The sequence below is a fragment of the Aureobasidium namibiae genome (assembly GCF_000721765.1).
Source record: "Aureobasidium namibiae CBS 147.97 unplaced genomic scaffold scaffold_12, whole genome shotgun sequence".
NCBI lineage: Eukaryota > Fungi > Ascomycota > Dothideomycetes > Dothideales > Saccotheciaceae > Aureobasidium > Aureobasidium namibiae.
The window spans coordinates 332-24,241 of record NW_013581197.1 but is presented as its reverse complement, the minus strand read 5'-3'; the positions used below and the strand labels follow the sequence as shown (position 1 = coordinate 24,241).

General features: G+C 51.9%; 7 protein-coding genes across 7 annotated transcripts; 5 read left to right on the top strand and 2 right to left on the bottom strand.

The window, feature by feature from the left end:
- Positions 1 to 573: 573 nt before the first annotated feature.
- Positions 574 to 6,943, top strand: M436DRAFT_73994 (uncharacterized protein; the record flags this gene model as incomplete). Its single annotated transcript, XM_013570511.1, has 4 exons — positions 574 to 676; positions 802 to 894; positions 1,009 to 4,796; positions 4,952 to 6,943. 4 exons carry the CDS (start codon positions 574 to 576, stop codon positions 6,941 to 6,943), a joined length of 5,976 nt encoding a protein of 1,991 aa, XP_013425965.1.
- Positions 6,944 to 7,798: 855 nt separating this feature from the next.
- On the bottom strand, positions 7,799 to 8,873 carry M436DRAFT_65058 (putative formate/nitrite transporter; the record flags this gene model as incomplete). The annotated part of the gene is made up of 3 exons (XM_013570459.1): positions 7,799 to 8,141; positions 8,198 to 8,493; positions 8,559 to 8,873. 3 exons carry the CDS (start codon positions 8,871 to 8,873, stop codon positions 7,799 to 7,801), a joined length of 954 nt encoding a protein of 317 aa, XP_013425913.1.
- A 990-nt stretch (positions 8,874 to 9,863) lies between these two features.
- M436DRAFT_73992 (MFS general substrate transporter) lies at positions 9,864 to 11,736 on the bottom strand (the record flags this gene model as incomplete). The annotated part of the gene is made up of 3 exons (XM_013570510.1): positions 9,864 to 11,212; positions 11,260 to 11,544; positions 11,595 to 11,736. 3 exons carry the CDS (start codon positions 11,734 to 11,736, stop codon positions 9,864 to 9,866), a joined length of 1,776 nt encoding a protein of 591 aa, XP_013425964.1.
- Positions 11,737 to 12,331: 595 nt separating this feature from the next.
- M436DRAFT_73991 (uncharacterized protein) lies at positions 12,332 to 13,844 on the top strand (the record flags this gene model as incomplete). Its single annotated transcript, XM_013570509.1, has 3 exons — positions 12,332 to 13,222; positions 13,278 to 13,638; positions 13,711 to 13,844. The coding sequence occupies 3 exons, from the start codon at positions 12,332 to 12,334 to the stop codon at positions 13,842 to 13,844; spliced, it is 1,386 nt and encodes a 461-aa protein (XP_013425963.1).
- A 1,092-nt stretch (positions 13,845 to 14,936) lies between these two features.
- On the top strand, positions 14,937 to 16,865 carry M436DRAFT_31748 (uncharacterized protein; the record flags this gene model as incomplete). The annotated part of the gene is made up of 2 exons (XM_013570313.1): positions 14,937 to 15,301; positions 15,788 to 16,865. Coding segments are annotated over 2 exons (1,443 nt in total), but the record flags the coding sequence as incomplete, so codon positions are not given.
- Positions 16,866 to 20,591: 3,726 nt separating this feature from the next.
- M436DRAFT_73989 (uncharacterized protein) lies at positions 20,592 to 21,008 on the top strand (the record flags this gene model as incomplete). The annotated part of the gene is made up of 1 exon (XM_013570508.1): positions 20,592 to 21,008. One exon carries the CDS (start codon positions 20,592 to 20,594, stop codon positions 21,006 to 21,008), a length of 417 nt encoding a protein of 138 aa, XP_013425962.1.
- A 1,141-nt stretch (positions 21,009 to 22,149) lies between these two features.
- M436DRAFT_50202 (t-SNARE) lies at positions 22,150 to 23,349 on the top strand (the record flags this gene model as incomplete). Its single annotated transcript, XM_013570349.1, has 3 exons — positions 22,150 to 22,267; positions 22,363 to 22,937; positions 22,990 to 23,349. The coding sequence occupies 3 exons, from the start codon at positions 22,150 to 22,152 to the stop codon at positions 23,347 to 23,349; spliced, it is 1,053 nt and encodes a 350-aa protein (XP_013425803.1).
- Positions 23,350 to 23,910: the final 561 nt, after the last annotated feature.

The following is a 23,910-nucleotide window of genomic DNA, read 5'->3' as shown; positions in this document are numbered from 1 at the left end:
TGAGAGGTGGAGGATATACAGGCAGGGCATAGGAACTAGGACATGGTTGCATGATGGAGGTTTAATGGTGTTATTCCTGGGTTAACTCTAATGTCTTTACGTTCATACTATTGCGACGAATGTAATCTCTTTTCATGACAAGTATTGTTCCGCACCGAAGAAGATGTGAGAGGGTGATATGACACAAGAGGTGAAAGCTGCCTGGACGCGGATGGTCCGAGCGCGCAGACCAACGTCGTCTTTTGCATGGGCCGAGTGAAAGTGAGCGCCAGAGCTTCCAACACCATCCAGTCCGCTTCCCCTCCATCCACCACCTTTTCCTGCGCTATTCACGCGCACGCGATTAGCTGTCGATTCTCGATCTGCTCGTCAACAAACTGCGCATGTTTGTCGCGTAATTGTACATCGCCCAGCGACTTCTCGCGCCTCGACTCGTCCTTTCTCTCGACTTTCTTTCGCGTCGACAGCGACATCGATCCCATCTCGACCCGCCGCTCGTCCCATCCCTACTTCGTACCTCAGCATAGTCGAGCAAATCGTCGATAACAACTTCCACCACCTTTCCATACCGTCATGTCGTTCGGCGGCTTTGGCGGCTTCGGCTCGACCAACACGAACAACAACGCCAGCACGGGTTTCGGTGCGTCGGCATTCGGTTCGTCTACAGCAAATACTGGTAAGTCAAGAGTCATGCCCATTTCCTTCTCTACACTGGCTAGCCGGCATCCTCGACGTCTTTATGAACAAGCAACTCGCGCATGTCTTTACCGCCAGCGCTGACCATTGTCTCTCTTCGTTCAGGCTTTGGACAATCCACGACCACTGGATTTGGACAGCAGCCTGCTGCTGGCTCGAGTCTCTTTGGAGCTTCTACTACCGGAGGCGGTTTCGGGGGTACGTTCAAGACCCTGCCTAGCTTGATAACAGCTTATTGCCTCGCTTCTGCAACCATCCCCTTTGTTTGTTGTACATTTTCTCGAATCGCTTGCTGACTATCGTGTTTCTCAGGCTTTGGTGCATCCAATAACGGAGCTGCTACATCATCACCCTTTGGAGCGGCCAACAAGCCCGCTTTCGGCGCCCCAGCCCCTGCAACAGGAGGGGGTCTTTTCGGCGGCGGTGCCACATCAGGCGGCTTCGGTGCGAACGCGGGTGCTACGTCCTCGCCCTTCGGCGGTGCTGCAAACACCAACACTGGCGGTTTCGGAAACAATAATGCCAATGCTGGCGGCAACACTCTCTTTGGCGCAGCCAAGCCCGCAACCACAGGATTCGGCGGTGCAACTACCGGCAGCACAATGTTTGGTGGTGGAGCCAACACTCAACCAGCCAACAACGCATTCGGCGCATCGACCACAGGTTTCGGAGCAGGAGCTGCCCAACCCACAAACAACGGCACGGGTTCTACACCTTTCAGCGCGTTTATCGAGAAAGACAATGCATCATCGGCGAACAGTCACTATCAGTCCATCACTTTCATGCAGCCCTACCAGGCCTTCTCGTTTGAGGAATTGAGATTGGCCGACTACTCAGCCGGCCGCAAGTCTGGAAATGCCAATGGCCAGGCTGGCGCTTTCGGTCAGAGCACTGGCTTCGGCAGTGGATTCAACTCGGGCGCTGCGACTTCAGGATTCGGTGCTCCCCAGGCCACCAACACTGGAGGAGGCATGTTCGGTGCTCAGACTAGTGCTCCCGCAACCGGAGGATTCGGCGCACCAGCTGCAAACACGAACACTACCACAGGATTCGGAGCAGGCGGCGGTCTCTTTGGCCAGCAGAACAAGCCCGCCACTGGTGGTCTTTTCGGAAGCACGCCTGCCTCGACCGGCACTACAGGAGGTGGCATGTTTGGCACAGCCAACAACAACACGACGACCACTGGCACAGGCTTCGGAGGGTTTGGTGCAGCCAACAGCACTCAGCAGCCAGCTCAGGCCAATGCTGGAGGGCTCTTTGGCGCCAACCAGAACAACACACAGAACAAGCCTGCATTTGGCGGATTCGGTAGTACTCCTGCCGCTTCAACTCCATTCGGCGGTGCTTCGACTGGAGGCTTTGGCCAACCCGCACAAACGAACACTACTGGCGGTACTGGCCTGTTTGGACAGAGTGCTACCAACACTGCTAGTCCATTTGGCGGAGCTCAGCAGAACACCGCCCCTGCTGCCAACTCAGGCAATCTTTTTGGTGGTGGTAACGCATTTGGCCAGAACAACCAGAACCAACAGCAACAACAACAACCTCAAACTGGTACAAACAACCTCTTTGGTGGCGGTGGTGGTGCTTTCGGTCAGAACAACCAGCAAAAGCCTAACCCCTTCGGCGGTGCATCGACTGGCACGACCGGTGGTCTCTTCGGGCAAGCTCAGCCTCAGCAAAACAACACCGGTAGCAGTCTGTTTGGCGGTGCCCAAGCCCAGCAGAACACTGGAGGTGGTATGTTTGGCGGTGCTAAGCCTGCAGCTACAAACAATCTTTTCGGTGGTGCTCAGACTCAGAACACTGGAAGCAACCTTTTTGGAGGTGCTCAGACTGGGCAGACTACTGGAGGCGGCCTTTTCGGAGGTCAAGCCAACCAGCAGAAGCCCGCGGGCGGCCTGTTTGGTGCATCCGGTGGTTTCAACAACACCAATAACAACCAGAACCAGCAACAGAGTGCTGGCGGTTCGCTCTTCGGTGGCAGCACCCAGCAGTCTGGTCAGTCGAACGGTCTGTTCGGCCAATCTAACCAGCAGCAATCGAGCTTTGCTGCTACTCTGTTGACCAACCCCTACGGCAACGACCAACTGTTTAGCAACCTTGGAAACCCTGCTCCCGCTGTTGGACCCCTTGCCACTCCCCTCGCTGGAGCGCAGAAGCCGGCTAAGCGCCCCGCCGCCCTCCCGCAGTTCAAGATCAATCCCAGCGCAAGCTTGCGTCTCATCACTCCTCAAAAGCGCTCGAACGGCTATGGATTTTCGTATGCTACTTATGGCACCCCTGGAAGTGCACAGAGCTTTACATCCAACGGCCTCGGAAGCAGTCTCTTGCAATCAGGTGGCTTGAGTCGCTCTTTGGGCAAGAGCTTCTCTACCAGTAACCTCAACAAGAGCGTTGGCAGCGGAGATAGCGTCCTCGCTCCTGGTGCCTTCACGCCCAACAACAGATCATACTCTGGCGGTAGCATTCGTAGACTGAAGATCGACCGTAGCTTGAGAACCGACCTGTTCGGTGACAATGGTTCTATCGAGCCCCCCAACAAGCGCGTCAGCTTTGACGAAGGCGACAAGGGTAAGAGCTCTTCAAACGGCTATGTTGAAACACCTGCCACCAGTGCACTTGTCCGCACCGAGACCGACGGACCTGAGCCATCTTCTGAAGACCTCGGCTACTCGCGTGCTGAGCGTCCCACCACCAATGGCGCATCGGTGAACGGCACTTCCTCCACCACCCAAGCTAGAGGCAACGAACTCGCCATGGTGCCCGAAGACGGTCCCGCTCCAGCCTCTTCGAAGTCCGTCTCTGCAAAGGACTTGCCACGCTCCCAGGTCGACCCTCAACCCGGCGAGTACTGGATGACACCATCTATGGATGACATCCGCAACATGTCCCGTCAACAGCTCAAGAGTGTTTCCGGCTTCACCGTTGGCCGTCACGGTGTTGGTAAGGTCGAGTTTGACCCTGTAGATCTTACCCAAGTTCCTCTGGACGAGATTATCGACGACATTGTCAAGCTCAACGTTCGCCAAGTGACTGTCTACACCACCGGTGTGAACACTCCTCCCATGGGCCAAGGCCTCAACGTACCCTCCACCATCACTCTCGAGAACTCGTGGCCTCGCGCCCAGGCTGGACGTCTTCCTGTTCACGAGCGTAAAGGCCAGCGCTACGAGAAGCATATCGAACGTCTGCAACGCGTCCAAGACACCGAGTTCATCAGCTACGACCCTGCCACCGGCTTCTGGGTATTCCGTGTCCCTCACTTCACCACTTACGGTCTCGACGATGATGACGAGTCAGACGATGAAGCCGACTACGGCAGCGATGTTATGAACACCAGCCAAGTCCCTACACCCAAGGGTAACAACACTGCTGTTCAAGAGATGTCTCAGGCCTCTTCCGAGGAGGGCTCCGTCATCAGCGATGAAGATGATGAATCCAACCCTGATGACACCTTTGATTTCAAGAAAGGTCCGTCAAAAATCCTGCCTGGCAGCTTCGGTGCTCAGCCAATTCAAAATGATGACGAAATGGCTGACGACAACGATGCTCAGGATCAGGAAGAGGACTCCTCCTATCTCGAACAACAAGACGCACAATCGCATGAAGATCACTTCAGGTCTTCCGGCAGCAGCAACGCACGTCCTGTTGAAGCTGGCGATGCGCAAATGGAGGAGACGGACTATGAGAAATATGGTGAAGAAGACATGGCAGGATCATTCCCGAAACCTAAACCTGCTGCTCCAGCTCCGTACAACGATTATGGTATTTCTTTCAGCGGATCTCTTATGCCGAAATCAATTCTCAAAGCATCAACCATGTTGAATAGCACACCGAAGAAGGACCTCGCACTTGCTGGTGATTGGGCAGAACAACTTCAGAGAACTGCCAGTCCCAAGAAGCAAGATCGTCAGGCTCTTCGTGAGCGTCAAAGTGTGATGGGTGCACCCCTTGATACTGCACCGCCATTGGCCGCATCTATTGCTGGCAAGGCTTTCTCTACGACTATGGATATCATGAACTCTCTTTGGGCACCTTCTGCTTCTATTGCAGGCCATGGTTTGCAGGCAAGTTCTGTTGGCGGAAAAGGCTTTGAGGTTTGACTTCCCCTTCTCCTTCGATGATTTTTGTCCATTATGTTTGCTTGTGCCTGCTCTTGGTCTATTCTTGGGCATGACAGCTTGTCTACCGCTCATGTCGATACCTTTCATATGTAGTATTGAACGAATGCTAAGATTTTTCTCTTGTTTAGTGGCCCTACCAGAAGCAGTCAAGGACTGAAGACGCCTTTGCCGATATGGAAGAGCCCGAGCGCGATTATCACACATCCTTCAAGCCTCGATGGGCTGCAGATGGCACTCTCGTTTACAGTGCTGCCGGCAATGCACCTGCACCGTCCGGCAACCTGGTCAGCTCAAAGAAGCCCATCTCGTCTGAGCATAAGGACGTCCGCTTTGCTCGTTTCAACTCGCCCAAAGACACAGTGACCACATCTTTGCAATTGCAATTACAACAGTCGCCTATCACTTCCGCCGAAACCTCTTTCGCCGCCATCGCAGAAAGTCTTGCACACCCCGAGACTCCCGAAGCCCAACACGAGCGTGCTGTCTGGCGACTGGCCTCGATTCTTTTCGACCCTATCGAGATTGGATGTGCCGGCCTGATCAAGAACATTCCAACTGCCCGAGTCACTGAGCTGGAGTCACGCATTCGCCGCGACGCATTGTCAAACTTCTGGACTGAACTCGTCCACACAGAGGCAGCACAGCACGCCAAGGACGCAAGCAGTTCAGAAGAAAAAGCCATTGCGTTCCTCAGTGGCAACAGCATCGAGGATGCCTGTTCAGCACTTCTCGAGGGTCGCGATTTCCGTCTGGCAACCATTGTTGCTCAACTTCCTGGCAACGCCAAGTCGAAAGAGATGATGGCCAAGCAGATCGAGAGCTGGAGGTCGCAAAATATGATTTCTGAGATGACCGAGTCAGTCCGCACCTTGTATGAGCTACTTGCTGGCAACACTTGCATCAGTGAGGGAAAGCTTGGTGCTTCTGAAGATAAAGCCCCGGCTTTCGGCATCTCGTCGCGCTTCGGCCTCGACTGGCGCCGTTCTTTCGGACTGCGTTTGTGGTTCTCGAAAGCCAACGAGTCTCTCGCAGATGCTGTGCAGCTGTATGTTGATGACATTGCTGCAGGGAAGGAAACTGTTCGTCCCGTACCATACTTTACTGAGCAGTCTCTCGCGGCTTCCTGGAATGATACCAATGCACAAGGCAATGAGGACACTTTGCTCGGTCTCTTGAAGCTCTACTCGAGACAGCCCTCTTCAAACGCTGGAGATGCTCGTTCTCTTGTGATCGGCCTCCTCTCTCCAGCATCTGTCTCTGGCAGTCCACTCAACGCTCGTCTTTCCTGGCAGCTTGCTACTCTTCTCCGAAAGAAGGGTGTTCTCACAACTGCCGAGTTGAGCAACGCTTCGCTGGATGAGCTGTCCTTGACTCTATCCAGCCAGCTCGAGGCCGCAAACGAACTGGTCTTCGCCACCAACGTTCTCCTGCATCTGACCAACGAGTCAGCTCGCGAGAGACACATTCGTGACCTCCTCTGCCGCCGTGCGTCCGCACTCTACGACGCTGGCAACCCCGATGCCCTGCCCACAGTCCTGACCCAAGACTTTGGCCTTCCCGAACAATGGCTCTGGCACGCTCGCGCACTCTACGCACGTTCCATGCTCGACGACCACAATGCCGAAGTCACCTACCTGCTGCGTGCCGGCGATTCCATCCAAGCCCACACCGTGCTCTGCCGCACTGTCGGACCCACAGCCATTATCGAGCGTGACTACGACAGTCTCCGCGAGCTGCTCGGTCTCTTCCACGACATGCTGCCCGCAGGCGCCATCGAGAACTGGCGCACAGGCGGTCAAGTCTACTTCGACTACATCCACCTGCTTGACCTCGTCAACCGCGACGATGACGCCAGCCGCGCTTCTAGAAAGGAGTTGCTGGATCGTTTGACCCAAGCTCTGCCCGGTATTCTCGAAGGCCGTGTTGGCAAGGTTGACCTCGAGGAGCGCGTTGCTGTTGGTGAAATGGCTGAGTTGGTTAAGGCTGAGGTTGAGAAGATGGGTAGAGAGGAAAGAGGTGTGGATAGGAACTTGATCGCAAGACTTCCTGTTGCTGGTGGCAAGTATGCTAAGCAGGGCGTTGATTTCAGCAGGGCTTATTACCGCGGTATCGTTGCCTAAGGAGACAAAGGGAGGAGAAGGAAATAAAGGAGTAGATGGGTTGCGTGCCTGCATTGTTTTTACTCTGAGAATTGATGGAAAGTGAAAAGAGAAGCACGAAAGAAGATGGAAGTAGGAGTTGTACAGTCAGGCATAGGTTAACTGGGTACTATACATTGTTTTCTTCGAACTCTTCTACCGTATCTAGGCACATGTGATAGAAAAGCGTTCTCATCGTCGTTACTTCCTCACAAAGCGGTTGTAATAACGCATTGCCATGTGGTATTGCCATGTGCCCATTAATTTTCCCATCTCGATAGCTCCACCTGTAGCATGCCTTCTGCACATACGGAATGGCCTGATGAAAATGTTTGATACTTGGAGATCTTGGAACGTGCTGGGAAGTAACGCCTTGCTGGTTCACCACCAATGACTCGGAGTAGCGTAAGATGTAAAAGTGTTGGTAGTCGTCCCTCAAGCAGTGCTCGGGGAATCGCGTATGCTGAGAGCAGCAGGAGGATGTGCGAGATGATAGACACTAAGCAGCAACACCTTCCCATGTGCAGAAGTTTGCAACACTTGGTAATACACAGTGCGATTGACAAAGAAGACAGTGTTCGTCAAGATGTGATACATTCTGGACTGTCTTTGGTCACATCGCTCGGTGCGAAAATCATTGTGAAGCTGTCTTGATGAGCATTGAGCTCCGTTTCTTCGTGGGCAGGGAGCATTGTAAGTGGGAATTACAGTCTACGAGCTGAGTAACGGCATACAAGTTGGGGCATGGAATTTGAAGATATGAGATTCGGTACGCCTGGTTTCGGCATTGACGCATCGCCTTCCAAATCAGAAGCAATTCGAGATACGCAGCTCCGCTCAAACTATAGTAGCCTTATCAGACTCCCTTCTCTGCTGCGAAGGCAATTCCTCCGCATCAGCATTAACCCCAAACAACGCCATAGGCGGGCCTCCATAACTACTTCCATCAATGACCACAGCATCTCCAGAGGAAAGATACAGATACCAATACACCACGCCCACAAACAATCCTCCTCCGACAATGTTGCCCAACAGAGCAGGAATCATGCTTTTCCAGATATACAACCCCACAGTGATTTGTGGCGCGCCGAGGAAAATACCGACGGGGATGTAAAACATATTCGCGACTACGTGATCGTATCCGAGGATTACGAATGCAAAAGTCGGCCACCAGATACTCCTTTGAACAGTTTGTGAGTGAAAACACTTATATAGGTGCTCGGATAAAGTACTTACATGATCCTGGAGACTTGCTCGCGGGCAGAGCAAGCAAGAAAGCATGCGAGACACACCAACCAGTTGGCGCCGATGCCGCGGAGGAAGATTTGATGCCATTGAGGGGCGACGACTTTTTTGGTGGCGAAGGCAATGGTTTGCTTGGTGGAGGCTGCATCGGAGAGGATGCCGGAGTAGCCTACCAGGAGGGCCATTATGAAGAGGGAGCCAGCGAGGTTGCCGATGAAGGTGAGAGCCCAGTGCTGTAGCATTTGAAGGATACTGGTACGACGGTGGAGGGTTGATATCGTGGTGAACTATTGGCAGGAAGAGTTAGCTCTGAAAAATCAGACACACGATCGAGGCTTGTTCGAGGAATTACCATGAAACTGCCAGTACATAGATCCGCACCCGTCAAAACGATAGCAACGAGACCGAAAGGAAAGATCAAAGCAGCGAATAGTTTAATCACTCCAGGAGCATTTTCTTGATACCACGGTGCCGTGTTGACGACTGAGACTGCAGCACACGCGAAAGCAAGGATCGCTCCTGCCATGAAACCGCTCGTCAAAATCTTGTCGATGCGCATGCGGGCCTTGGCTGCTCCCATCCGTGAAGCAATTTCGGTGGTTTGCTGTGGTGTGTAGGCATTGTGGATAACCTCTATAGGTTGATTGTATGGGTATGCCATCGCCATGGTAGGGAGTATGGAGGTCAAAAATGGCAGGAGGTCAAGTGTGGGCGGCAGGTTGTAAGGAGATCCTGGTCGAATTCAGATGGCGGTCTTGCGATGCATTTATATATGCTGAGATCGCCAATTGCAGTATCATCCGAAAGCCGTAGGGTAAGAGTTGTTGAGGCTCTTATCTTCGAGGCGGCTCATCGGCCACTAAAACCATCTGAGCCAGAAACGAGATGTACTTTGGTCATTCAAGAGTCTTCGCCCGCGGTCCCATGTTTCCATCGATTGGATAAGAGCGTGGAGACTAATGATTTATGCGTATTGCTCGCTTTCGAATCTGCGGTGGGATGGTAGCACTTCTTATCAGGATCGACCGAGTGGATCTGGGGATGGTCAAAAGTACTGTCAACCTTTTGTTCCGCATACAAGGAAGGCGGCAGAGCTTGTCCAGGATGAAGACATCCTATCAGAGGTGTTTGAGGTGATCCGTAAAGGCATTTAAGGCTGGAGGAGTTTCCTGAATATACAGAGAAGGTGACCAACAGCAGCAGCAATGATAATTATAATGTAGCATCTTTACCATGACCATGGTCTCGGGTTCTACTCCACAAACTACCCCCAAAGTGCTTATCTCTGGAGCTGTTGCAGTTGGGGGTTGAGCGAGTCGATCGTGGTGATGTCGTCCCTGCCAAGACCACAAAGTGACTTCCATTGCTAGCGTCCGCTAAAGATCAACACCACACCTTCCTAACCGAAACATGGGCCCGATAAGAGAGCACCTCTCGCAAAAAACAACGAGCTCTCATATCTCTCTGACTCGAACAAAAAGCTGGGCGTGGTTTTTACATCTCCGGAATATGGACAAAGACGTTATGTGTGTGCATTATCGTAATTAGGAACCCCATTCATCTTTTCAATAAGCATAACGTAAAGACTGTTATCTGACGATTGTAGCTCGGATGGCCTCTGAACTTGGGCTGGGAGTCGACTCGATTCGATGGCACTTCAGTCATTGCGATCATGCTGGGCCAGGAACGGCTGGGCATCCTCATCTTCGCTACCACGATCTCTAGCATCTTGATCATAACTTGTTCTCATACCAGCCATAGCCAGCGCGTCAGCCCTGCCCTTCTCGGTATCGATAATGTAGATGAGAGGAATTGGCAGCGCGATCAATACGGCCAAGAATGCAAACGCAGGTCGGATAGTGCCAGCAACATCAACAATCCAGCCCACAATAGCAGGACCAATGGCTGAGCTCCCTTTGTCCGTGACAGCATATAGAGCATAGAAAGCTGCTTCGCTGCCTGGAGGAATGAGAAGGCCATAGAAGGAACGACAGTAAGAGGATAATCCACCCATGACGAAACCATGCACGACACCTAGAGGATAGATCTCCCAGGCTTGCTGTAGACCTCCAACGCCCCAGGATTGGACGAAGGGCAGGTATCCGATCAGGCCGTAGATCGGAATTATTTCCATGAGTAGGACACATCCTATGATAGTCTGCTGAGTGTGTAGACGAAATCGGCGTGAGATGATTGGCCATATGAATGCTCCAGCGATACCAGACGATGTAGCCGTGATTGAGAGAATAGCGATCTGTACAGTGCTCATCTTGAGCTCAGTCCGAGCAAAGAGAATGGCTGTGCCTGATACAGTCGCGATGGAATCCGAGAGCAAGAACCACGCGATCAAGAAAATGACTGTCTGACGTAGCTTGGTCGCTTGCTTGACAGTCTGCCAGACCGACGCCCAAGCGAAAACAAAGTATGCCAACACCTGTCCTGCTTTGCCACGTCTAGTGTTGAGAGTCCTGAGCGGCGGTCCGGGGCGGTCGCGCAGCCAAAGAGCGCCAGGAATGGCACCAACAGCCCAACACACACCTACGAATAGCAACACCACTCGAAGGGGGATCGATTGAGAGGAGAAGTTTACCTTACCTAGACCGAAGAGTAGTCCGATACTGCATACCTGGACCAGTACTGCGGCGATATAGCCGAGTCCCACACCCTTGGCAGAGATCTTGTTCGAAAGTGCCAGAGCAGGAGACGTTTGCTTGTCAGATTGGTGATCGCCAGGCGCCGGTGAATACGATCCGTCAGGCTCAACCATATTCACAGTTGCCGAGGGTGACCCGGCTTGTCCTTCTGCGGAGAGAACGGATGGATGATTGCTGGCCAAGAGTGGAAGGAAAGAGTTCAACAAGACGAACGAAGAGCCAAGTGATGCCACACCCAGGATGACCAGAACAGATCCTAGAAGATAGATGCTGGGAGCGACCACGATGAACAGCATACTTGAGACAGAGCCAACACACCCGAAGGCCAGCAGGAGCTTCTTACGATACGTGCCTGATGCAAGTCAGTCACCATTTTTGAAGGGCAGAGATATAGCTTACCATGATCAGCGACGGAACTAAAGGATATGAGTACAATCGCCTGCACTAGGACGGCAATTGAAAAAGTGTACATGGCGAACGAGGCTGTCGAGATGTCTTTGCCAAAGGGTTGGATCACACATTGACTCTCATTCTTGTCGTTGGTAGCGCGGCTAACAGCTCGCAAGAGTAGGTGTGAAGTCTCAGCCACAGCGGACTTGGGTTTCCAGCATGGAGTGACATGATCCGATCGTAGAACACCTCGCTCTTTTGCAAGCTGCTCTAGAGTGACTGGAAGAAATGAACCTTAACAAATATCAGCGATATCGACGCGTTGTGGGCATGCACGTATTTACCAACACCAGCCACAGCAAAGATCTCGGCAGCCAGGCCGTACGAATACCACCCTTTCAGCTCACGATCGCTGGTCGGAGTGGTGTCTTCGTTTTCATAGCGAAGAGATCTGCCATACTCATTGCTCTCCCTGTCTCGCTCCATGTTTGATTAAACTGAACAACATGTCGTTTTCGCGTGCCAAAAATGAAAACATGACGCTGTTTCGTTGTCAGCATTGTTCGGGTGGGTCTTCCGAGGCTTCCGACCAAGGAAGGGCCCATCAAAACGCGTCACGGCACGACTTCCATGGTTTGTTTCTTAGAAAGAAGCATCCTTGCTATAGCGACTTGATGAAACTCGATCATTTGGGCACGATTGCAAGCCATCAAGACATGCTCAGACCGCTCTCAAACGAACTGGCTGAAAGAGCGAAGCCTGTCAACGAGAACGTCGCGTTCCTTGAATGATAAGAACCAAGCCATGCACGAGCGAAGCCTTGCGCAATATTCCATCAATAGGTGGTCACGCCTGGAATTTTAGGCAGGCCATCAGCAGCCCCGTCGGCTGAGGCCACCACTCATGCCCTGCTTCCAGGTGGGTGTGACTGATGAACTACAAAGGTGCATCGTATGAGTCAGTGTTGAGCGCCACAAGGATTCTTCCAGGAAGTCAGCTGGATGTTCCTGCTGACACGCAGGATATAAAGCACTTCACACCTCCATAAACCAGCAATTGATAATGCTTTACGACTTGCAGGATGAGCCACCATGGCTCCTCGAGACGCGATCGTTCTGCTAATCGGCATGAGATTCCTGACTTCAGGATACACAGATCTCGTTCGCACTCTGCAGCAGCGCGAGTTGAAGGCGCAGAAGCTCGTATGGGATTCAGTCAGAATCCAGACATCTCACCCCCACCGCGGATCTATATTCAAGTAGCACCCACAGAACCCGCCTACCCCTCACCACTGCCTCCTGCTGAACCCAGAATAATCCCTCAGCATGAGAGAACAACCAAATATCCCACCAGAGACGATTACCATGACTCACGAAGAAAGTCGTATCGGCCGTCCGCGGACTACGTACACATCGAACGAGAGAACAATCATGGTTATGTAGCGCCCCCGGCGCACGATGACAGTGGTCGAATGCCGAGTATACAGCAAAATTATCGACCTTCGCACTCACGCCCCGAGACATACGCAACCTTTGCACATGTACCGGATGCCTTGTATACCTCGTCAGCTGAGCATAAGCACGCCCGGACTAGTCATCGACGTCGAAATCGCATATACAACAAGCCTCCAGGAGGTACTGGAGGTGGTGGTGATGGCGGCGATATTCAAACTTCAGCTGTCGAACCCGCCAAACCGGAGCCAGATACGCTCAACAAAATTATGATATGTGTGTTTCGGAACAGCAAACGTCAATTCGTGCAAAAGGAAGTTTGGATGATGAAGCCAGGTCACAGAGATGACATTTTTCTGGAAACATCTGAGCATCTTCGCAAAGACACCACCTTCTTAAAATCCCTCCGCTCTGACGCTGCATTCTTCAAGGAGATAAAATGGCGGTACAAGCACCAGTTACGTGGAACTTTCAGACAATATCTCAGCTTCAAGACAGTGAGCACGGTAAGAGTCCTGGCAGTAAGTGTCTTCGCACATCATACCTCCATCTTCTGTGCCTAACACCTTCGGCTAGTTTGGCAACAATGTCTTCGGTCTCGCAGACATCCGTGAAAAAATCTTCTCGCCAGTCTTCATGCGCATCTACAACAACCCCCGCCGCTCTTTGATCGATCCCCTCGACCACCCTGAAGATCCAGGCCTCAAATACGATTCCTGGGTAAGTTGGTTCTGGCGAAAGCGGCGTGCGTTCGTGTTGGACAAGAAAGTGGATCTCGCTATTGAGCTTGTAGAAGCTTACGACCCAAATCGCGTTCTGGGCGGTATAGCTATAGCGTTGACAATATACTTCGCGCTTACGATTACTTGGTTGGCGTTGGGAGGGGACCCTGGGTATGTGGCTGGAGTCATGTCGTTTGTGCTTTCCATTCTTGCTGGTGAGTGATGTTGAAGTCTTTCTTCACGATCATTTCAGATAAAGTCCGGCAAAGGCTAACACTTTTTAACAGTCTTGGTTGGATTGACTGGGTTGTACGATTGGCTGGATCTAGGACACATGGGTGGTGGCAAAGACTTTCTTGTTCTCGATGAGTATGAATTTGATCAGATCGAGAAGGACGGCTGGGGCGGGCCTTTCGGATAACAGCTGCGATTGATGGGAGTCATTGTATACCGCCGGTACCAATATCCCAAGTTTTATGACTATCTCTGTAGTCGGCCCCTGCAATGTTCGTTTGCAGATCAAGGGCTCTATTTCAGCACTCAGACACGTCTGTCACTCGTTTGGATGTTGGCCTTCGGTCGAAGATAGTGATTCCTTGAACTGATGGTGTTGCTCTGATATTGAATGAGATCAGGGTTGCCCTGTCAGATATCGTTTTGACTTTTTATTCCACAACACAACAGTCGCAACCAGTGCGACAAGTCTTCAGCTGGATCTACAAACCGAAAACGATAGTGTTTGGTATCATTGGTGGTTTTAATAGTCGTCGTCAGCCCTATCGAGCGAATCGGTTATGGTTACCGAAAGCTGAGGGCGAAGTTCGCCCTGCGAAAATCGACCACGCTTCAAGTAGCAGTTGCCCCTCCGTTGAAACACAGCCACGCTCTTGACATGGTCAACGGGCAGCGTACGCAGTGTATCCACCAGAGGCCTCGGCAGATGTCTCGAGATGTACGAGAAGAGTTTGATAGGCCAGGCAGACGAAGACGAATCGATTCGGCGGAGGATTTGCAATCTTCCGCCCTGCGAAACGTCGACGCAAGCCCGCATGTTACACACCCTCAACCAGCTTCAGCCTTGAGGCGCCATTCAAGATACACAACTGACAATCGATGGGCGTGCAGATCATCTTATAAGCATTCGACTCGTCATGTAGTCGCTAATGAATCCGAGCTAGTAGGTGCCAACGACATGAGCTGGCGCAATGCCATTCGCAAGGCTTGAGGTATGGTGAAAAAACGGGCTTGGCTTCAATCTTGGTACGCGCGGCCATACCTTGTACTCGCGCTTCGGTAGTACCAAATCGACCTCTTTATCCGTTATCTAGTACTGGATGTCTGCAGTCTTCTCTTTCACCTCCCTCGAAGCTGGAGAGCCGCCGCATCATTGAGCTGGAGTTTTCCCAATATGCCGCAGTTTCGACATGTCTTCCTCTTGCTCCTTCCCTGGCTGGCTATAGCAAGCCCTTTACCTGAAGATTCTAATTCAGTACCGAAGACCGATGCCATCACGCATGCAAACCACATTTTCAATGCTGTGCACAATTCGATGCGCCAATTTGGCTCATCTTTGAACCACAATGGCATGTCTTTGTTCATCGCTACAGTTCCTGGAGACACAGAGTTATACCACGGAACATCGACCAAAGACCGTGTCAATGGCACACAGTGGCTAGCTTTCGAGCCTGAGCATGCTCTGATCTTTGCTCGAGGTCGCCGGGGGCCTCCACCAGGACCACCTCCTGGTGAAGGCCAATATACCGAAGATGCTGGAAAGGAGCACGAGCTTCCCGGTCATCGGCCTAAGCGTCCTGGAGGCAAGGACCGGCCGCGCAAGGAACATGGTGACGAAGGTTGTCACAGACCATCTCGCAATGAGTCTCGTCCGGATGCCCCACCCCATAGTCCACCACCGCCACATCACCAGGAGCCACCTCGACATGATAAGCCACCGCGTCGTTGTCCTCCCGGAGAGGGCCACCTTCCGTGTCCAGGGCATCCAGGCGAAAGTCGTCATGAACCGCCTCGCAGAGGTCCTCCTTTCAAGCATCATGGATCTCCCGAACATCATGGGCCTCCTTCTGACTGGTTTGAGCACCGCGGTGAGAACCACGATGATCGTGATCACCACAAGCACCATGGACCACCGCCTCATGAGATGGACGACGAGCACGATGATCTGCAACATGATCACCCTGAACACCACGGATTTCACATACCTTCAGTCGGCTTTTGGGTACACCGCCTTGGAGACTTGCTGCGCAATCCCAAACGGCGCCATGTTCCTGCTGTCTCGCCCCGCGAGGCTCCTCAGCTTGAGAGTATTGAGAGCAGGGACGAACAGGAACCGCTGGTCTCAGACAGACCTGAGGATCAGTCTTCTGGTTATCTGCACACCTACCGTACGAAGCACAGTCTGCGTCTGCTTTACGTTGACGGTCAATCTGCTGCAAAGTCGAAGAAAGGCACTCTCGATACTCAGGATGTCTTACTCTTGGCAAACAGCATAGACCACGATTCGGGCATGTTTGGCGAAAGAGAGCGTGCAGCTCAGTTGTGCAAACTAGCCAACGAAAGATGGGGCAATCGTATCGACGGCATCCTACGCATGGAAGGTGGATTTGAGATCATCTTATGCGACTTTGCTGCCCATTTGGAAATTGTTAGCATAGCCAAGACCAAGACCAAGTCTGGCGGTGGCTTTGGTGGTGGTGGTGATAATGGCGATGGTTTCAACTACTATCGTGCCGTTGCTGCTCGCTATCATGATATCGGCGGTGGTCGTGTGGTTCTTGACTACGAGCATTTTGTCTCTACCTTTGCATACCCAGAAGCCATCTACTTCGACGATACCGGTCGTCCACGTATCAACAACGAATCTAGCATCATCGATGATGTTCGCTTGGCTGTTGACCAAATGATCCTGCACAAGGCAGAAGACACCGATGCTGTGAACTGGCGAGCCATCGCTGACATGGTCATTGCACGCTACGCCGACCGTATCGAATATCTCGCGTCAGGCTCTCTCAGCACACTCTCAGCATTACAAGCAGAAATTGAGCGTGCGCTACGCCCATTCATCAATTACAGCGCTCGCAACTCAACTTCAGAGATTGAACGCTGCGCCTCACAGTTCCTCCCCGACTCCACAACATCAACACATGTGGCAGCTCAAGCAGTACGCCAAGTAACACACGCCTTGTGCACTAGCTTGACAATTGCATCCGAGCAGACAGATTACGCCATCGCTTTGAAGCAGGTCAAGCAGTTGAAGAATTACCTCGCTTGGACAACATGGAAGCAATGTCGTGGTTGTGCAGCGGATGAGATCTGTTTCTTGCCCATCTGGCCTGTGGGTACGGCAGAGGACTTTGAACAGCCAAAGTGCAGGTCTGACGTTAGTCTTGCACCTGGTCACGGTGATGGAGATCGCTATTGGAACGACTTTGGAGGACCTGGCCGTCGGGGCTCAGGGTCGAAAGGTCGTAGGGAGAAACGTGTATGAGGATGTATCTGTTTAGTATGTGGTTTACTGCTCTCCTTTTTTGTTTCATAACATTCTAGATACCCCTTTTTCAAGTCCAATATACATTCCCTTTCTCCTCTTCTTTGCTTGTTTGCTTGTACTTTTGGTGGTAGCTTGTTACAGATGCATTGAGTAAAAGTGATGCTCTGCTGCTTCGTCATATGTCACACAGTACCACAAAATCAGAAATGACAACACCGGGTGCCTGTCAGTACCTGTTGGATCACATCTCCGAGGTTGCGCGACAGGAATCAAACATACAAGATATTATCGAGACATCTCTTCAATAATTGGTTCTGTGGTGTAGTTGGTTATCACTTCTGTCTAACACACAGGCGGTCCTGAGTTCGAGCCTCAGCGGAATCATTGCTTTTGCTGTTTGCTGTACCGTCTTTGAGTCCAGAAGTAATCTCGGTATGGCAGTCAGAAAGGACCTCGGAGAATTTTTTCTGGGAATCTTGGCGGGCACGTGGAAAAGCCGAGCTGACACAAAAATGACCTGCCAAACCATTTACCCGAACGCCCGAGGTTCTAGACACATCTCTCGTGTTCACGAAAACCTATTTGCAGTCATCTGGATAGAAGTAACGGTATCAAATACCGACTGAGAGTCTGACTCTCGAGTCTTCACAAAGCCGACAACGAACCAAAGGCCGCGCATTTCTTCAGGTGTACAGGTACCATGAACACGCGGCGGCTACACACGCCTACCACCGCTTACTTCGTGTCGAGGACATCTGGGTCTCGACCCTCAAAACATCTCCTCCACATACACCCGCAGCCTCCGCGGCTCAAGTCTCTATTGCTTCCGACCCGAATCCCAATTCTTCCGCTCCGTGGACAGATTGTTCCGCACTCTTTCACACGCCTTGATGCCAAGGTCTTATGCACCGTTGCCGACGGTGGCACGGTTGCAGACGTGAAGTTTTCGGGGGGGAGAAAGCGGTTCGGGAGTGTGGGTGGATGGTTCTCGGTAGTGGAGAGGGACGTCTGTGGGGCGGGTGTTTGTGTCTGGCTGTTCGGAAATTTGGAAGTTTGAGGTCGGATGATATGGCTCAGTGTGATATGAAGAGGTGGAGAGGTGCGGGCGAGAAGTTGATGACAGGTGTCACAGGTGATGCAAAGATGATTGCTGGTATGATATGCTAATGCTAGAGGGGGTGATGGACATGTTGGACGTGGTGCAATACGGATATCGGGATGTGGAGGGCTGATTTGTCCTCATCGTCGACTGGCTGTCGCGATGACAGCCGTCGGCCGACCTTTCTGGAAAAGGTATCCCGCGTGTGGTGCTCTCATGTCATAAAGCACAGGGTGTCTTTGCACGTCAAACATTCGCCCTGATTCTCGCAGTGAATCTCGCAGAGTTGTGAGGCTCAAACAACACCAAGCACTTCTCGGTCCGAAGATGCTTCACCAAGTTACGCCACAACTTCGACCATTTCTCTACCATGAATTTTTCGTGTCGCGCGCGAATGTTTCCTTTCTCGCATGCAGAGCATGCTCCACTTACCACCAGCCTACGCCATGTTGTACTGTATCATTTTTTCAGGGACCAAGGCGAATTAGATGAAGAAAAAGAGCCGCCTGCCTTGGCCTGCGTAGACAAAAATACAGATGACGATGTATACTCATGCTTTGTAGCCGTGAGATGCCGAAGCGACATGTACCTGAGTACCTACAAACTCTGTTTTGCTGCATCGAAGACGCATCGAAGGATTTTATCTTCTCCTGGAGGATGACGATGGCGTTTTGTTGCTTTCAGCAGAAAGAGGTTGGGAATATTCGATCGTTGGGATGAAAATGGGAGACTTTCCTCATGCCTCGATATATTTGACCGAGCGAGCATGTGTAACGGGATTGTCTGTCAGACGACCATTTTTCGGGTGTGCTGGTCGAAACTTTGCGATATGTTCTTGAACCGCCAAAACATGTGCTTTGGAGAGCCTGGTGTTCGCTCCAGGTTACAACTCGCTCGTCTCTCGGAGAAAAGTGATCTTCAAGATAGGGTGAATGCAGAATTCTCTGATGTTTGGACGAGAAAGAAACGGAATGTGGATCTTCCCCAGGCGCCATCTCACCCCACACCCGGATCTTGCTCGTCCGGCGGTCAAGTGGAGACGAAAAGTGTATTTCGAGATCCTCCTCGCTTGCTGAAGAAGAAGTTTGATATACGGCCCGATCAACCATGCTCATGTCCGTTTACTCGAACATGACAACTTCGACAAGGATTCCAACCCGCATCGTGTGAGTTGAGAGTAGAGTAAGTGAGTAACCCTCGCCTGACAGATGTGTATGTAGAAAGCGAAGACCAGACCTTGTTGGTGCTGCGATTCAGATATGATTTCCGCTGTGTAGATGGGGAGTGTTTTTGGCGATCAACTGGCAACACACCCTGAGCTTTCGACGTTGATATCAGTCGTATGCGTCCACGAGTAAGCGGAATGGTCAGAGTCGTGATAGAACATTCTTGCAACGGCCAGATTCAGGCAGACTCCAAGCATGGCAAGGACCCACGCCGATGCTACCCATGTGACCTCTGGCAGAGGTATTGTCAGGTCTCGAGGGCCTTGATGCACGAGCATTAGTGTAACTGCTCGCGAGTCGCGGGGCATATGGTTGGAGAGATCATAACAGACTCCTTCGAGACTGGATTCTAGGCCGCTACCCATGAATCGCTTTGCAAGTCGTCTCCACATTGCAGTTATGCTCTGTGGATGACACAGACGAATCTGACATTCCTTGGTGATTAGCAAGGCGATCTTCAGTCAATGCAGGCCATGATCAACTCAGACGCATGACGCCGGTAGTTACAGACTGTTGTGTTTGAACTTTGGAGCCCTTGCAAGAGGATCAGATCAGCGCCGACCACTCGGTCTTCTCTGCGACTGGGAGTGGAAGGGCTACGTAGTGCCGAGAAATTACCCCGAGTCGAAAAGAAGACCAATCGCGCACCTTCCCCGGCCTTTCTCGCAATCTTGACCTGAGCGCCGTGTGTCGGGCCGGCAGTAAAAATGCGGACGGATTTCTACGGGTTCGTGTCGTTGGTGGTGTATGTGGGGGGGATGAGGCGATCCACCACGGTTTCCATGAAAGGCCGAGCAAGATCTGACGGCTACCGTATTTCTTGTCTGCTCCTCCCTTCGTTCTTCCTTTTTTCCTGCTCACAATTGTTTCCGTAATCGTCGCGCCGTCAATCAAGCACCAGCACACCATCAAAGCGCTTATCACATCAGCCTCTTTTTGCTTCTCCTGCCGTCAATCCCCAGATTCCCCACGCACTCGGCCGATCCAAACCAAACGACTCGCGTGCGCATATCAGCCCGTCCTTCCATCCGACCTCTGCCAATCACTTGGTCTTTAGCCGGCTACCTTCACAGCCCTTTGCACGTTGGATCTTCTCCCTCGGCTTAATTTTCTCCTACGCACGAGTCGTTATTCCCCAAGTCAGCCGAGAGTGACCGGTCCCTGACAGCCGATCCTCCACCCACTCGATTCCTCTTCAGTCGTCATAGCCGACTCGTTTTCAGCCCTTTCAGCTTAAAGGCCAGCCCTCCCCTGGGTCTCTCTTCTCCACATTCCTCCACAAACTTTCTCCAGTTTATCAAGTCGACTTGCATTCTACACATCTACACACACACAATGGACTCTCACTCAAACCAACACTTCTACGCCCAGCAAAGACCTGCCTACCCTCAGTCTTCTTACAACCAATCAAACTTCACAAGCTCGGCCAGCCTGTCATCACTTGCTTCGATCAACACCAGCCCTGATCAGACCAACATGAACTCTCGTCAGTCACCTACTCTGGTCTCTGCTGCGCCCGTGTCGTCGCCTTCCAGCCAGTCTCAGTTCTCGTTGCCACCTGCACAGAACAACTTCTACCAGCAAATGCCTCAGTTCCCTCAGCAACACCGCGGTAGCTTCTGCGAAGAGGAGAAGCCCAGAGGCCTGAACGACGCATCACCATTCCTGCAGGACTTCAGCCTTCTCGCCGAGGCTGCCAAGCGTGCCCAGATGGCTGTCATGATGAGAGACTTTGACGACCTCGAGATGTAATGCGAGTGTACTTCACTCAGGCGACTTCAAAGCATGCATTTTCAGTGCGTTACGGTTTACGATTGGATGATAAATGGGACGGGAGGCGTTTTCACGAATGGATGTGTTTTTAGTATGGCGTTGGTCGGCTCACGATGATTCACGGCTCGGCTGGAACTGGGACTTTACTAGAGATTCCCCTATGATTTTGTACAACAGCGGTTTAGCTCCTACAGGGACAAGACCTCGCAAGAGGCAGAATACAAGATATTCACGAAGCACTCTATCTATCTTGCTCAACTTCAGTGACGATCCTGCATGTTGCTTCTCCAGGTTCGGCATGTCATGATTGCCAAAGCGGCGATTGAGTTGGCTGGGAGCGGCAGCCTAGGCATCCATACCGTATTCTTAGCACGACAATCGTCATTGTGTCTCGAGTGCCGAGGCGGCATGACGAACATGGGGCAAATACGCTTGACAGCAGTAAAACACGAGGTTGACCTCGCAACACCAACAAGACGGAAAGTGGGAAGAAAGATGGCGCATGCGCAGACTTGGTGTTTGCACGTTGGTGACGATTGTTTCATGGCGGGCAGCCTGCAGCAGAGTCGGGCACAGTGTTTCGATCGGTGTGATGATGATACGAGAGAAGACACATCAACTACAGATAGGACAAAAGTACAGTAGAGCGCAAATGAACAAGACGATGGATATATCAAGACATGAAGTGATTGTTATGGTGTTGGGGAGACTGGGAAATTTGACTTGGGCGGGAGGCCGATCACCTAGGCTGTGCCTGGCCAAAGTCGCCTTTGGGCCAATGGCAACGACCAGGCGTCGTTGCTGCATCCGTCGCTCCAGTCCAAGCGCGCAATCACGAACCGACAGAACCTTGACTGCCTGTTCAACCCATTTTTCCTCACTACAATCGTCGTCGTCGCGCCTACCTCCTGGACTGCAATAATCCCGTCGCGTGCTGCTCTCTTTTGTGAACCGACCGTCGTCGCTCCTGCCTAATACCCGCGTCCCGCCTTTGCACGTGTCGTCAAGCCGAAGCGCCATCTCACTCTTTCGTCGCCAACGCTTCCGATCTCTCTACTACAGAAACATTACGCCAACATCTTAATAATTACTTGCGCATCAATTGCGCTCGCGCCCAAACATGGCTTACAATAACAACAACCAATACTCGGGCTACGGCGGAAACCCTTACGGCGATGGAGACAACCCTTACGGCAACGAGGGCTACGGCCAGGCAAACCCCTACGGACAGTCGTATGGTGATGTGTGTATTGTCGAGCTTGTCGCAAGAACCAAAATACTGACTCGCCACAGCAGCAGCCTCTCCAGCCTCCGGCACCCACTCGCCATGGAGAATCAAACTACTCGGCCATGACTCAGGACTCGCAATACAGCACAACGCAAGCTGCCGGTGTATCTGGTCAACACCCCGCTGGCGTGGTAGCCACTGGTACTCAGGCCCCAATGCAACAGGCAGCTCCCACTGTCCTCAGCAACCAGGATTTCTTGTCGCGCGTCGAGGCTGCCAAAGCCGATATCCGTCAATTGACCCAGTACATTTCCGAAATTGCCGCAGCCCACCAGCGCACTCTCAACAGCCCTGACGCTTCCTCCAACTCGGCTCTGGAGTCCATCATCACCCAGACGCAGGTTCTCAACACCTCCATCAAGGATCAGATCAAGTTTTTGGAGACAGACGCAGCCAGAAGCGGTCGCAACAACAACATCAAGAATAGTCAGGTCGGCCAGCTCAAGACGAGCTTCAAGAAGCAGCTCGAAGAGTACCGTAACGAGGAGGCTAGCTACGAGCGCCGATACCGTGAGCAAATTGCCCGCCAATACCGCATTGTCAACCCTGAGGCTACCGATGCCGAAGTCCAAGAGGCCTCTAACGCCGATTGGGGTAACGAGGGTGTTTTCCAGACTGCTGTATGTTCATCTTTTGTGCTTCGTCAATCACATGTGCTAACTTCGTCTCTAGCTCAAGACCAACCGCTCGGCCACTGCCAGCACTGTTCTCGGTGCTGTGCGCGCTCGTCACAACGACATTCAACAGATTGAGCGTACTTTGATCGAGCTCAACAAGCTCTTTGAGGATCTTGCCGAAGCCGTCGTTATCCAAGAGCCCATGATTCAACAAGCCGAGCAGCACACCGAGAACGTTAAGAAGGATACCGAAGCTGGCAATGTTCAACTCGATAAGGGCATCAAGAGTGCTCGTAACGCTCGTAAGCTGAAGTGGTGGTGCTTGCTTATCACTCTTCTCATCATCATCATCGTCGGTCTGGCAGTCGGTCTTACTCTTGGTCTGCGCAACAAGAACAACAACAACCCCGCATAAAGCCGGAGCGCTCTGTAATCTCTTGCTTCGAATTCGCCTGGATGTTTTGGTTCTTCAAGTCTCACATACTCTCGGATTCTCTCACCAACGCCAACGCCAACACGTCGACGGACAGAATGGGACAGGTTCACCACATGGCTGCGCGTCCTCGTTTGGAAAGTTGATCAATGGCCTGACGACAGCATCGCCGTTCAAGTGGCTCACGGTGTATGCCTCGAAAGAGAGAAAGATTTCTCGTCTTACTCGCCCTTCTCTTCAATGATTCGACATCCCGGATATCATTTGTTCTCTTCGTAACCATACTTAATTAACGAGGAGATATGATGATGTTTGTAATCGGCTCATAATTGTCTTGTTTGCGCCCTTGTTTCTTTTTTCTGTTTTATGTAAATGTGTATTACTCCCCCCACCCAAAGCAGCGAGAATATCAATCAGTCAATTAATTCCATTATTACACTTTTCTCTCGTTTCCTGTCCATATGATTGTCCGTGTGCAACGGCGTTCCATGTAAGGTTCTATAAAGATGTACAATGGGTCCCGATGACAGGATACATTTCCAT